Source organism: Lethenteron reissneri, chromosome 63, assembly GCF_015708825.2.
Source record: "Lethenteron reissneri isolate LAM-NWPU_2019-01 chromosome 63, ASM1570882v1, whole genome shotgun sequence".
NCBI classification, from domain to species: Eukaryota; Metazoa; Chordata; class Hyperoartia; order Petromyzontiformes; family Petromyzontidae; genus Lethenteron; species Lethenteron reissneri.
In genome coordinates, this window is record NC_083841.1 from 3,737,264 (window position 1) to 3,751,920 (window position 14,657).

Here is a 14,657-nt window from a genome sequence, read left to right on the forward strand (position 1 = left end):
AGGGTCAGTGAGAGTGTGGAGTGTATGTGTGAGGGTGAGGGTGAGTGAGAGTGAGTGAGAGTGTGGAGTGAGTGCGAGTGTGGAGTGTATGTGTGAGGGTGAGTGAGAGTGTGGAGTGTATGTGTGAAGGTGAGGGTGAGTGAGAGTGAGTGAGAGTGTGGAGTGAGTGCGAGTGTGGAGTGTATGTGTGAGGGTGAGTGAGAGTGTGGAGTGTATGTGTGAGGGTGAGTGAGAGTGTGGAGTGTATGTGTGAGGGTGAGTGAGAGTGAGTGAGAGTGTGGAGTGAGTGCGAGTGTGGAGTGTATGTGTGAGGGTGAGTGAGAGTGTGGAGTGTATGTGTGAGGGTGAGTGAGAGTGAGTGAGAGTGTGAGGGTGAGTGAGTGTGTGAGTGTGTGAGAGTGAGTGTGTGAGTGTGTATGTGAATGTGTGGAGTGCGTGTGAGAGTGAGTGAGCGAGCGTGTGTCTATGTGTGAGATTGAGTGCACGTATGTGCTAGTGAGAGTGAGTGAGCGTGAGAGTGAGTGCGCATGTTGGTGAGTGTGTGAGAGAGAGAGAGTGAGTGTGTGAGTGAGAGAGTGAGTGTGTGAGTGAGAGAGTGAGTGTGTGAGTGAGTGTGTGAGAGAGTGAGAGAGTGTGTGAGAGAGTGAGTGAGAGAGAGTGAGTGTGCGTGTGTCTAAGAGAGAGTGACTGAGAGAGAGTGAGTGTGTGAGTGAGAGAGAGAGTGAGTGAGAGAGAGTGTGTGTGAGAGAGTGAGTGTGTGAGAGAGAGTGTGTGTGAGAGAGTGAGTGTGTGTGTGAGAGAGAGTGTGTGTGAGAGAGTGAGTGTGTGTGTGTGAGAGTGAGTGTGTGAGAGAGAGAGAGTGAGTGTGTGAGAGAGTGTGTGAGAGAGTGAGAGAGTGAGTGTGTGAGAGAGTGTGAGAGAGTGAGTGAGAGAGAGTGAGTGTGTGAGTGTGTCTAAGAGAGAGTGTGTGAAGGTGTGAGTGCGTGCGAGCGAGTCTGTGTGTGTGTGTGTGTGGAGGAGTGGCGGTGTAGTGGTTAGTGCACTGCGCTGGGAACCCGATGACCCGGGATCGTTTCCGGCTCAGCCAATGACGGTGATAAATCCATGAACTGGTCCTGGGCCTCCTCTAGGTCGACTCAGCCTTAAATGGGTACCTGGTACGGTTTGCACGCATGATGATTACTGGGGAGATAAAGGTGGCCAGGTGTGGTGCTGGTGTTTGCTAACAGCACTTACCGCAACAGTCTGGTTAAGGCTATACGGGGGTCTTTGTGTGAGAGTCTGTGATGGTATGAGAGGAGGAGGAGGCTCGTGAAGGATGTCACTGGCCAATGGGAGGCAGTCGCCCTCCAACAAACGGAGGAGCGACGCTCGCAACAACGAGCGGAGCGCCAAAGCGGTACAGGTAGTGCCTCGGACCAGTCAGGGGTACAGCTGGTGGTGCACCTACCAGTGGTCATCTCAGTCGACCCCCACGGCACCTACTGGGTCTGTCCCCGTGACCTGTCTGTCGGCAACGAGCCTTCGACACTTCGCGTGGCCTCGGAGTGCACCTGGCCTGGCACAGGCGCCGTGGTGACGCCACCGCCGCTTGGTGGCCAATGGTGGCTTGTTGTTGTTGGTGGTGGTGGTGGTGGTGTGTTCGCGCTGGTCGGTGTGCTCGTGTTAGGATGGCGTGTGCTGTGCGGTGTGTACGCGATAGAGTAACGGGTGTGTGTGTGCGTGTGTAATCGTGTTTGAGATCGTGTGTGTGTGATTGTGCGTGTGCGTGTGTGTGCGTGTGTGATTGTGTGTGTGTGTGTGTGATCGTGTGTGTGTGATCGTGTGTGATCGTGTGTGATCGTGTGCGTGATCGTGTGAGCGACGGAGCCCTGCCATGGATTGGCACCACTCCTGATGAGGGTAGCAATCTCCAGTCTGGAGGAAATTAGAATTTAACGCAACTAATTACCTTGATACGAATTAACGAATCGAATAATGCCTATTTTTTACACACGTAGGGGGGACCTGGGTGGGTGTGGTGTAGACGGAGTGACTGCCGTTGGGTTGTCCGTGCCAACCGGTTTGAGTCGTGGGGACTCGGAGACTCGGAGACTCGGAGACTCGGACGGGGATTGGCAGAGCTCCAGGCAATGTCGACATGGCAGCGTGTACCGCCGCAACGCCTCCTGCCTCTGTTCCTGTCTCCCCGTCTCCCTGTCTCCCTGTCCCCCTGTCTCCCCATCTGTCTCCCTGTCTCTCTGTCTCCCTGTCTCTCTGTCTCCCTGTCTCTCTGTCTCCCTGTCTCTCTGTCTCCCTGTCCCCCTGTCTCCCCATCTGTCTCCCCATCTGTCTCCCCATCTCTCTGTCCCCCTGGTCCCCATTCCCGCTACGTCTCGTTGCCATGGAGTTGTTCCACTGACGGTGTGGGTCAGTTCATCTCGGGTCGGCGGGCGGGCGGGCGGAGGGGCGGGTCGGTGGGCGAGTGCGGTTATTCTGAGCGAACGAGAGGGCTGAGCGGCGGTGGCGATGGTGGTGGCGATGGTGGCGATGGTGGCGGTGGCGCTGCTTGGAGGGCCCACCCCAAGTGGCGACTCCACTTGACACGCTTAACGCGGCGGAACAACGCGCGCACACTCGCACAACCGCCGCCCCCCTTTGAATCCGTTCTTCAATACTTGAATAATCGCCTTGGTGATGCGAGTTATTACTACTTGTGTGTGCGTGTGTGCGCGTTGCGCGCAACGGTATGCACGAGGGAAGCTTAGCCACGTGGTGCGTCTCGCTCGTGAGCCTGGAGGGCGGGCGGGGGGGGGGACCCAATCTTTCCGACGGAGCATTGTAAATAAAAAGCCGTAGAGCCGAGAGTTGTCATGTCCGTGTCGTCGCGTCTCTCACATTTCTCCCCGGTTGGAGAAACGGGCCCGCCCACACGTGTGGGGGGATATCGCCGGAACTGCTCGAGGGGAGAGAGATTCACACTTTTAATAAGTATAACCCGTAAAAACAAAGTTTTTCACTATAAATCCTTTATATGCGTGGCGGCTAGAGTCCTCTCGTCCTCTGGCTTGAGATGGCTGCCACCTATGGGTCAGATGATTGTCTGCCAGTATTAAGCAATTGGTAATTAAATATTTAATTTGTTTTCCCTAAACAGTGTAATATTTTGGAAAAAAATTTCACGAACATTAACGGGAAGTGGGTTAAAAAACGACCGAAAGATTTGCACGGTCGTAAGCAAGCAAGCACGCAAGCAAGCAAGCGAACTTAATATAAAGGATTTAAAAACCCGCTTCAAGCCCCTCCACCGTGGCCGGGTCCGTCTTGACAGTTCAATTTCGCGGAGAGCGGAATGACGCTGGGTTCTGGTTCGCAGGAGACCTCATCACGCGTCGCAAGTCGCACGCGTGATGATGTCTCCTGCTGCTGCTGCTGATATCGAGTGGAAACATCTGGAAAATAAAAAAGCAACAACAATCTGTGACCGCAATGTTGGTTGCTCGCAGAGGGATTTTGGTCGTGGTGCTGAAACCGCTTTATGCCGACCTCTACTGACCCCTACTGACCCCACCCACCCCTACTGACCCCACCCACCTCTACTGACCCCACCCACCTCTACTGACCCCACCCACCTCTACTGACCCCACCCCTACTGACCCCACCCACCCCTACTGACCCCACCCACCCCTACTGACACCACCCACCTCTACTGACCCCACCCACCCCTACTGACCCCACCCACCTCTACTGACCCCACCCACCTCTACTGACCCCACCCCTACTGACCCCACCCACCCCTACTGACCCCACCCACCCCTACTGACACCACCCACCTCTACTGACCCCACCCACCCCTACTGACCCCACCCACCCCTACTGACCCCACCCCTACCACTGCTTCAGGCGCACCCCCCCCCCCCCACCACCTCTACCACAACCCCCACCACCTCTACCACAACCCCCACCACCTCTACCACAACCCCCACCACCTCCACCACAACCCCCACCACCTCCACCACAACCCCCACCACCTCCACCACAACCCCCACCACCTCCACCACAACCCCCACCACCTCTACCACAACCCCCACCACCTCCACCACAACCCCCACCACCTCCACCACAACCCCCACCACCTCTACCACAACCCCCACCACCTCTACCACAACCCCCACCACCTCCACCACAACCCCCACCACCTCTACCACCCCCCCCACCACCTCTACCACAACCCCCACCACCTCCACCACAACCCCCACCACCTCCACCACAACCCCCACCACCTCTACCACAACCCCCACCACCTCTACCACCCCCCCCACCACCTCTACCACAACCCCCACCACCTCCACCACAACCCCCACCACCTCTACCACAACCCCCACCACCTCTACCACAACCCCCACCACCTCCACCACAACCCCCACCACCTCCACCACAACCCCCACCACCTCCACCACAACCCCCACCACCTCCACCACAACCCCCACCACGACCCAAACCAGCCTCACCACGTGTCTGGGGGGCGGGACCCACACACAAAAGTAGGCGTGGCTTGAAGAAAAAAGGGCGGCGCCTAAAAAGGAAAGACGTCTGGGGCTCAGAGAGGCAGAGACGAGCAGTGGATCAATCACTCTGTAGGATCAATCACGAGCTGTGGGATCAATAACGAGCGGTGGATCAATCACTCGGTAGGATCAATCACGAGCGGTGGATCAATCACTCGGTAGGATCAATCGCGAGCGGTGGATCAATCACTCGGTAGGATCAATCACGAGCGGTGGATCAATCACTCGGTAGGATCAATCACGAGCGGTGGATCAATCACTCGGTAGGATCAATCACGAGCGGTGGATCAATCACTCGGTAGGATCAATCACGAGCGGTGGATCAATCACGAGCGGTGGATCAATCACTTGGTAGGATCAATCACGAGCGGTGGATCAATCGCGAGTGGTGGATCAATCACGAGCGGTGGATCAATCACTCGGTAGGATCAATCACGAGCGGTGGATCAATCACGAGCGGTGGATCAATCACGAGCGGTGGATCAATCGCGAGTGGTGGATCAATCACGAGCGGTGGATCAATCACTCGGTAGGATCAATCACGAGCGGTGGATCAATCACGAGCGGTGGATCAATCACGAGCGGTGGATCAATCGCGAGTGGTGGATCAATCACGAGCGGTGGATCAATCACTCGGTAGGATCAATCACGAGCGGTGGATCAATCACGAGCGGTGGATCAATCACGAGCGGTGGATCAATCACTTGCGGTGGGATCATCCAGCAGTGGATTGACCACGGTTGATGGTGATGGTGCCGGAGGTGGCTTGGGTAGGTCTTCGTACAGCAGTGGATTGATCCTGCCTAAATGATAATGGGGGTCTTTAGAAGTCTGGCTTTGGACGCAGAACGCGGCCTGCAATTTTACTTGTGGCCACAAGGCGGCGCTCTTTTCCACACATCCAGCGACAGCAAGATGCCATCTTCCGAGGGCTGGTTCCGCAGGAAAGGAAATCCGTGGGTTAGATTCCCAGACCAGTGCCGAATTTTCCTCGTAGCAAAAGTAGCTACAAATGCTACAGGCCCCGCACAGTAGGGGGGTACAGCTGGTGGTGCATCTACCAGCGGTCATCTCATTCGGCCAACCCATGGCACCTGCTGGATCTGCCCCGTGACCTCATGCACCTAGCCTGGCACAGTAGGGGGGTACAGCTGGTGGTGCATCTACCAGCGGTCATCTCAGTCGGCCAACCCATGGCACCTGCTGGGTCTGCCCCGTGACCTCATGCACCTAGCCTGGCACAGTAGGGGGGTACAGCTGGTGGTGCATCTACCAGTGGTCATCTCAGTCAGCCAACCCATGGCATCTGCTGGGTCTGTCCCGTGACCTCCTGCACCTAGCCTGGCACAGTAGGGGGGGTACAGCTGGTGGTGCATCTACCAGCCGTCATCTCATTCGGCCAACCCATGGCACCTGCTGGGTCTGTCCCTAGACCTCCTGCACCTAGCCTGGCACAGCAGGGGGGTACAGCTGGTGGTGCATCAACCAGTGGTCATCTCATTCGGCCAACCCATGGCACCTGCTGGGTCTGTCCCGAGACCTCCTGCATCTAGCCTGGCACAGTAGGGGGGTACAGCTGGTGGTGCATCTACCAGTGGTCATCTCAGTCAGCCAACCCATGGCACCTGCTGGGTCTGTCCCGCGACCTCCGCCTGTCAGCGAGCCCTCGACAACTTCAGGTGGCCTCCAAGTGCACCTAGCCTGGCACAGGCGCCGTGGGGACGTCACCGTCACTTCGTGGCGAATTGCGGGTGTTTGTATTATTGGTAGGGCTGGTGGTGATGGTGGTGGTGGGGGTGGCGGTGGTGGTGGCGGTGGTGGTGGGGGTGGTGGGGGTGGCGGTGGTGGTGGTGGGGGTGGTGGTGGTGGTGGCGGTGGTGGGGGTGGTGGTGGGGGTGGCGGTGGTGGTGGTGGCTACGCTGTTGCTGCAAGTGGCTGCCTGTGATCCAGCGCTGGTGGAGGCAGCTGAAAGTGAGGCTTGGTGGATCACCACACAAGGGCCGTCCCCTGGCTCTACAGAAGGAGGCGGTGCAGCAACAATGTCGAATTCATCTGTTCCGTCCCTAAGGGGTAGGAGTGTCTCCCCCCACAGCGCGCGTTGGTTTTTGTTTTCATTATCTGAGCGCTCGGGGTTTGCATCTCACGCGTATAAACACTCATTAATCGCCCCCCCCCCCCTAAAAAACACCTTGATATACAGAGGACTGTCGAGCTTGGGCAATAGTTGGTAGCGCCGCGAGGGAGACGCAATATCGTTTGCTTTTTGAAAGTGTTCCTCGTTTTCGCAACAACAACGCTGGTGATTATTTAGCGTTAATTGGGAAAGTGAATACAATTTGGTCAAATTGTTGCCTGAAATTTTTCAGTCTCCTCCTCCTCCTCCGGTATTGCTGACGAACCAAATCAATCGGCTTTGCCCACGTGACGCGACAACTGCACTCTTGATTGGCTCCCTCACCGACCGGCGGAGTGTCACAGTTAAACACCGTCACGTGATCCCATTCGACGACCATCTGACCCAAGGCCCGAATTTAAGAATCGCCTGACATTGGCCGTGGAAGCCTGCGCGTACAATTTATCGCAAATCCGTGACGATCGTATTTAAATCCTTTATATTAAGTTCACTTGCTTGCTTGCTTGCGTGCTTGCGTGCTTGCTTGCTTCGTTACGACCGTGCAAATCTTTCGGTCGTTTTTTAACCCACTTCCCGTGATCCAATCGAGCTGACACTTTGCACACAGACTCGTTGTGCGTGATAATTAATTTTCGTTAAAAAACAGTGTAAAATTCCAAAATTTTACACTGTTTAGGGATAAATAAATATTTAATTGCCAATTGCTTAATGGTGGCAGACAATCATCTGACCCATAGGTGGCAGCCATCTCAAGCCAGAGTACGAGAGGACTCTAGCCGCCCGTTTCATGATGACGCAAATGTTGACTAACCGCATGGCATGAAATCCCTGCCCTCCACGCTGTACAATGGAGACTATTTATAGAGCAGTTAAATTGAAGCCGCCAGGTTCTTGAAAGTGGTAAAACGGGTCAACGCTAGTGCCCTCGGGAATATACGGGGCATGTCAAGAGGTGATCTTACATATAAAGGATTTATAGTGAAAAACTTTGCTTTTACGGGTTAATTTTTTTTGTGTTTATCTGTCGGATGGTGAAACGATCGATCGATCGATCGCACGAACGGACGCGTGTGCATTCGCTTCTCCAACTTTGCTGCGTGGCGCATCGGAGGCGATTGCTGTGCTCGGCGTTTTTCTTTTTTTTGACCGACGTTGCAAGCGGCGCTAATTGTCGGTTAATTAGTCTATCGAGCGTCCGAGGCGGGTGGCTGCGTCGTCGCGAAGATTAAAATCATTATACCCCCGCTGTTCTGCTGACGTCCTCAATTTATCACCTCCAGCGAGCGAGCAAGAGACAAACTTCTCCGCTTTAGCTCAATATTTGGCGATTTGTCAAGAAGGTTTTTTCCCCCCCCCCCAAAAAAAAATCTGTTTACTTTGCAGCAGTTCAATCTCACATCATTATTAGCGTCGTCATCGTCGTCAGCTACGAACGATCCACTGCTGGATGGAAATCTCTCCAAGCCGTCGCCATAGGATGATGATGATGATGACGATGGTGGTGACGGTGGTGGTGGCCACGCTGCACGTGACTGCCTTTCCGATCCAGCCCTTTGAAGGAAACTTAATTATTTACATTCATTCGTAAGGCGCCTTCCACTCACGTGTCAGTGCGTCTTATATCAGTGAGAGGGTTGATGGATCACCGCACGGATGTCGTGAAACTCCGTTCTACCCGTGGGCGTGGAGGTGGAGCTATGCCCCGGCTCGCCAAGCGAGTGGATGAATCGGCATCTGTTTCCATCTGTACGGCGTGGCGGGCGAGCGGGGATGGGGGTCAGGACCACGAATGAAACCAATACTCTCAAGACTGAAGCGTGGCTTTACCCGGTAAATAAATTACTTTATTATCACCGTCGTCATCGTCGCAAACACATTCCTGCGGAGGGAGCTGGTAGGAATTTTGGGTTGCTCGGTCAATGGCCAGGGTCAACGGCGGCGTGGTGTATTCCGCAAAATATGGCCGACTGTGAGGGCGGGCACAAGCCAGGCGTGAGTAGGTTAAACGTTGAGTTTTATAAGGGCACCACGGGCTGACCAGCCCCTCCCCACCCAGTCCCACCCCCACCCCACCCAGCCCCTCCCCTCCCATTTTTGGATGCACGATGGACGTACGGACAGAATAATCCCCTGTGAGCTGGTGTAACCAGGAGGTTCCTGCCAGTATAATTTATGTACATCTTGTAATAGGTTTTTACCCTTTCAACTGGTACAAAAACTGACACCTTTATACAAGGGATCATGTTTGCAATAACCACAACACAAGCAGTCAAAATGCAAACAAAAAGTAACAACTCTTATGATGATAATGATATGCACTGTCCTTGAAGTTGATTGGTCCACACCCTAGACAGCTTTGCTTAGAGCCTAGTCTCCATGGGTGTTGGACCAGATGATGCCAACAGGCGTACAACTCAAAAACAGCGCACTATCAGAGTATTGAGAGCTCGGGGTAAGCATTTACACTATGAGACCTCCTTTACCAGTGGCAAAATATAGTAATAGGTTTTTGCCCTTTCAACTGGTACAAAAACTGACACCTTTATACAAGGGATCATGTTTGCAATAACCACAACACAAGCAGTCAAAATGCAAACAAAAAGAAACAAATCTTATAATGATAATGATATGCACTGTCCTTGAAGTTGATTGGTCCACACCCGAGACAGCTTTGCTTAGAGCCTAGTCTCCATTGGTGTTGGACCAGATGACGCCAAAAGGCGGGTGCGATTCGGCATCAGAGGTCCTTCTCGCCATTGCCACGATTCACCCGTGCGTCATATTCGTCCTCATCCCCGATACCTCCTCGACACGGGGCCGGAATTCACTCCTAGGACAGGGCGGGCGTGGGTCTTGCTAAGGTGACGTCGAAAGCTTCGCGCCTTAGAACCGCGGTCTGGGATGAAACGACACGTCTTCATTGTAGACTCCAACGACGGGAACGGCTGGAGGAGTTAACATCTTGGTGGCTAAGAGATGTTAACTACCTCGCCTGGTATGCAGGAGGTCGTGGGGGTCAATCACGACCCTGACGCCTGCTGCTGTATATTTGAAGTTTGCGTGTCTCTCTCATCATCATCACGGTGGCTAGGAGATGTTAACTACCTCGCCTGGTATGCAGGAGGTCGTGTGTTCGATCCCGACCCTGACACCTGTATATTTGAAGTTTGCGTGTCTCTCTCTCATCAACATCACGATGGGCTAGGATATGTTAACTACCTCGCCTGGTATGCAGGAGGTCGTGTGTTCGAGGCCGACCTTGATGCCCCGTGCAAATATCAAATATTCGCCACTGTTATTGGGCCGCGAGTTGGAATGCAACTTGGGTTGTGGGGTTCATGGAGCAGTGCGCTGACCACTACACCACTGCTGCAAACGCACACACACAGACAAAGATCCCCCATATAGCATTTACAGACTGTTTGGGGCAAGTGCGATTAGCGAGCGCACACACAAAGATCCCCCGTATAGCCTTCACAGACATTTTGGGGCAAGTGCGGTTAGCGAACACACACACACGGACAAAGATCCCCCGTATAGCCTTCACAGACTTTTTGGGGCAAGTGCGGTTTAACGAGCGCGCACACGGACAAAGATCCCCCGTATAGCCTTCACAGACATTTTGGGGCAAGTGCGGTTAGCGAACACACACACACGGACAAAGATCCCCCGTATAGCCTTCACAGACTGTTTGGGGCAAGTGCGGTTAGCGAGCGCACACAAAGACAAAGGTCCTCCGTATAGCCTTCACATACTTTTGGGGCAAGTGCTGTTAGCGAACACACACACGCGCGCTCGTTCTCCATGTGCTTTGCATCATTGCTGCATCATCGCTGTCGATCGAGATCGCTTTTGCGTTGTCCGTGGCTCCCACCGTCAAACGTGTTTGGATGTCTCGTGGCAGAATGCCAGAAACGAAGCCCTCCTGGTCCTTTCTGAGCTCCTCCCTCCCCGCCCACAGCTGGGGCGTTGCAACGTTTTAGGTGAGACGTGACGATGCGAGGAAGGTGCCTCGACTCGCCGGGCTGACTGGGGCTGGGGGCGGTGGTGTCACTGAAGCAAGAAGCACCGTGAATTCAGCCCAGACTCAATCCACTGCTGGATGAAAGCCTACCCAGCTACCTCCAGCAGCATTGCCATCAGCCCAGACTCAATCCACTGCTGGATGGAGGCCTACCCAAGCTACCTCCAGTAGCATTGTCGTCAGCCCAGACTCAATCCACTGCTGGATCAAGGCCTACCCAAGCTACCTCCGAGCAGCATTGCAATCAGCCCAGACTCAATCCACTGCTGGATCAAGGCCTACCCAAGCTACCTCCAGCAGCATTGCCATCAGCCCAGACTCAATCCACTGCTGGATCAAGGCCTACCCAAACCATCACCAGCAGCATTGCCACCAGCCCAGACTCAATCCACTGCTGGATCAAGGCCTACCAAAGCCACATCCAGCATTTTGATTTACAATCGGGGTTTTTTTTACCCCTCTGAAATTTTACTCGGAACGGTTACCGTTTTCCTGACTTTTTGGAAGTGGCAATTGGTTACCGTTTTTTTTTTCAACAAGTTACAATCGAATATATATTAACATGCGTATTGATGCTGCGTTGGAGGCGGTGCACAAATGAAAAAGAAATCCAGGACACGGTCGTCAATAACGCGGAAGTGGCTCAGACTCAGGGGATGTGTTCCAGACCCCCGACAAAACGAACACCACATCTCACAGCGCGTGGCCATCCTACGCCTCTCGCCCTCACGCCTCGACCGTTCAGCCTCCCCCGCCCGTGTCCTTCGACACGATGATTCCCTGCCGCTCAGCGCAGAGCTCCTTTTCTCTCGGGACCTGGTGCGCCTGGATGAACGGCTCATGAACGCCCACGCCCTTGGTGGCGTCCGTGGGGCCGTAGTCGGACTCGGTCACCATGCTCTCCTGATCCTCGGGGGGGCACGGAGACCTTTGCAGGCGCAGGTAGCACCAGCAGCCGCAGACGAGGGCGCCCAGCGCAGCCACGGCGACGAGGATCACAAGCACCGTGACCACGCCGGTGGTCGCGGTGAGGTCCAGCGTCGACATGGCCACAGCGTTCGTGTGTCTGTGTGTGTGTGTCTGTGTGTCTGTGTGTGTGGGGGTCTGTGTGTGTGTGTCTGTGAGTCTGTGAGTGTGTCTGTGTGTGTGTCTGTGTGTGTGTGTCTGTGTGTGTGTCTGTGTGTCGTGCGTGTCTGTGTGTGTGTGAGTCTGTGTGTGTGTGTCTGTGTCGTGTGTGTGTGTCTGTGAATCTGTGTCCGTGTGTGAGTCTGTGAGTCTGTGTCTGTGAGTCTGTGTCCGTGTGTGTATGTGTGTGTCTGTGTGTGTATGTCTGTGTATGTCTGTGAGTCTGTGTGTGTCTGTGAGTCTGTTTGTGTGTGTCTCTATGTCGTGTGTGTGTGTCTGTGTGTGTCTGTGAGTCTGTGTCCGTGTTTGTCTGTGTGTGTCCGTGTGTGTGTGTCTGTGTGTCTGTCTGTGTCTGTGTGTGTGGGGGTCTGTGTGTGTCTGTGTGTGTGTCTGTGTGTCTGTGTGTGTCTGCCGGATCGAGGGGGCTAAACGGGCGCGGCACGGGCTAGAGAAGAGATGGAGTGATGTGGTACAGGAGGACGTGGAGCTGAGTGGAGCGACGCTCACAACAACGAGCGGAGCGCCGGGTGGCTAAAGCACAGCAAGTTGGTACAGTAGGGGGCACAGGTGGTGCATCAGCCAGTCATCTCGGTCATCTCGGTCAGTCGACCCGTGGCACCTGGGTCTGCCCCGTGACCTCCTGCCAGCGGGCGTTCGACACTTCACGTGGCCTCAAGGTGCACATGGCCTGGCACAAGCGTCGTGGTGACGTCACCGCCGCTTAGTGGCGAATGGCGGTTGTTGTTGGTTGTTGTTGTGTGTCTGTGAGTCTGTGTGTGTGTCTGTGTGTTTTGTCTGTGTGTGTCTGTCTTTGTCTTTGTGCGCGAAGATCGAGAGATTTGAGAGCGAGCGAGACGGAGTGTGGCTGCAGATGTGGGCTGCTGCTGCTGCTGTGGCTGGTGCTGCTGATGGTGCTGCTGATGATGATGTTGCTGCTGCTGATGATTTTGCTGATGATGATGCTGCTGATGGTGCTGCTGATGATGGTGCTGCTGATGATGCTGCTGCTGCTGTGGCTGGCGCTGCTGATGGTGCTGCTGATGATGATGTTGCTGCTGCTGATTCTGCTGATGATGATGGTGCTGCTGATGATGATGCTGCTGATGCTGCTGCTGTGGCTGGTACTTCTTCAGCGTCTCGTTGCTTGTGATCGTGGCGTCCTCAACTCCTCCGTCCAAACCAGTGATTAAGAGCTGCCTCCTCTTCACGCAGAAGTGGCGGGCGACTGCTATTGCTGCAGTGCTGCTGCTGCTGCCACTGCTGCTGCTGCTACTGCTGATGATGCTGCCACTGCTGATGATGCTGCTGCTGCCACTGCTGATGATGCTGCTGCTGCTGCCACTGCTGATGCTGCCAGCCGCGTGGAAGTTGAATCCTCGCGATGGTTCGGCGCAGTCGAGAGCTCGAATCGCAAACTCTTGTGAGTGTTTTGCAACTTGGTGAACGAGAGAGTTAGTGAGAGAGCGAGTCCACTTAAAGGGCCCAATCAATGAAATCGACGCGTGTACAAAAGGGCGCTGTGTGACTTCACTCTGCGACCAAGTCTTGCGGGGAGAGGGGGGGGGGGTGTGGGAACTCTGAAGAAGCGAATCGCCAAAATCTCTGCAACGTAAGCGACAGAGTTAATTTCGATTAAAATCAATGAAAATGGGGTATGCCGATAGCATAAAAATGAGATGTGATAGAGCAAATCTGAGATCAGATTTGGAATCGGCACCCTGAAATTAGTCTAGAACAGCTGCAAAAGTCCAGGCCAGAAAAAAATGTGTTTTTGTTGTTATTGACCAGTGTAATTAGCCAACTCAAGCGGAGCACCACGTGGTGCTTGATGATGAGCCAATGACGACGCAGCCACGTGGCAAAAGCGACTCCCCCCGCGTTCGTCACGTGGGTAGCGGGCACCGCCGGCTTCGAGCGAGACTCGGAGGGCACCCCCCGGTGGACACTCACGATTCTCTGTCGTGTGGGGGGGCAGGGTCAAGGAGCAAGGGTGGAGACGTGGTGGTGATGGGGTGGAGGGGGTCCGTTGCAGGGTGAAGTTTCCGTGGTTGTGAGATGATGATGATGATCGCCTCGTCGCTCCGCGGAATCTATCCGGGGAGTCACCGATGATCCGTGACTCGCCAGCTTCCGTGGTTGATCACCACCGGTGGCGATGTTTGTTATTGTTGTTGTTGTTGCCGTACACGTTCTGACCCCGTGCCCCTACTGGGAACATCTGTGACAAGAGAGCTTTGGTAGGTCACTCGGATTCCTCCTACGCGCGGCATAAATCAACATTCGGATTCTGAATTGCGACGAATCGTTGTCGCGCTGCGTCGCGAACGTTCGCGACGCAGCGCGCCGCGTGCCACGTCGTGCGGGTGCCACATTTAGAAGTGAACGGAAAAAAAAATGAACGACGTGGAATCGACGGACGCCGGTCTTCGTTACGGAATCATCGGAACGAGTTCCCCATCATGGGCCGTCGAGCGCTCGCTCCTTTAGTGCATCTGCCCGTCGCAGATGCGTCGCTGTTGAGTCGAGACGGTCGAACGGGCCCGAGTGACGAGGCTCGATGGATGATCTTCCTCCACCACGGCGGCCACGTGGTTGGTCACTGCAACCGCGGTGCAGAAAAAGGCGCGTTACAAACGTGCGATAGGGGCCAGCGGTCACCGTCATCATAATGAAATCAACCGCTGGATGAAAGCCTACTCAAGCCACCTCCAGGAGCATTGCAATCAGCCCAGACTCAATCCACTGCTGGATCAAGGCCTACCAAAGCTACCTCCAGCAGCATGACCACCAGCCCAGACTCAATCTACTGCTGGATCAAGGCCTACCC

At 54.7% G+C, this 14,657-nt stretch overlaps 2 protein-coding genes across 2 annotated transcripts in view; one reads left to right on the forward strand and one right to left on the reverse strand.

Moving 5' to 3' along the window:
* Positions 1 to 2,323, forward strand: part of SLC25A10 (solute carrier family 25 member 10) — a 32,589-nt gene extending 30,266 nt beyond the window's left edge. Inside the window, exon 11 of the mRNA XM_061577158.1 lies at positions 1 to 2,323. This exon is cut by the window's left edge and continues 368 nt beyond it. The gene's annotated coding sequence lies outside the window, so the exon portion shown is untranslated.
* A 6,449-nt stretch (positions 2,324 to 8,772) lies between these two features.
* Positions 8,773 to 11,754, reverse strand: LOC133358748 (stannin-like). The gene has a single exon (XM_061577193.1). The coding sequence runs from the start codon at positions 11,750 to 11,752 to the stop codon at positions 11,447 to 11,449; it is 306 nt and encodes a 101-aa protein (XP_061433177.1). The 5' UTR covers positions 11,753 to 11,754; the 3' UTR covers positions 8,773 to 11,446.
* Positions 11,755 to 14,657: the final 2,903 nt, after the last annotated feature.

Excerpts from the sequence above, each read along its gene's own strand:
- LOC133358748 (XM_061577193.1), bottom strand. The coding sequence starts at position 11,752 with ATGTCGACGCTGGACCTCACCGCGACCACCGGCGTGGTCACGGTGCTT.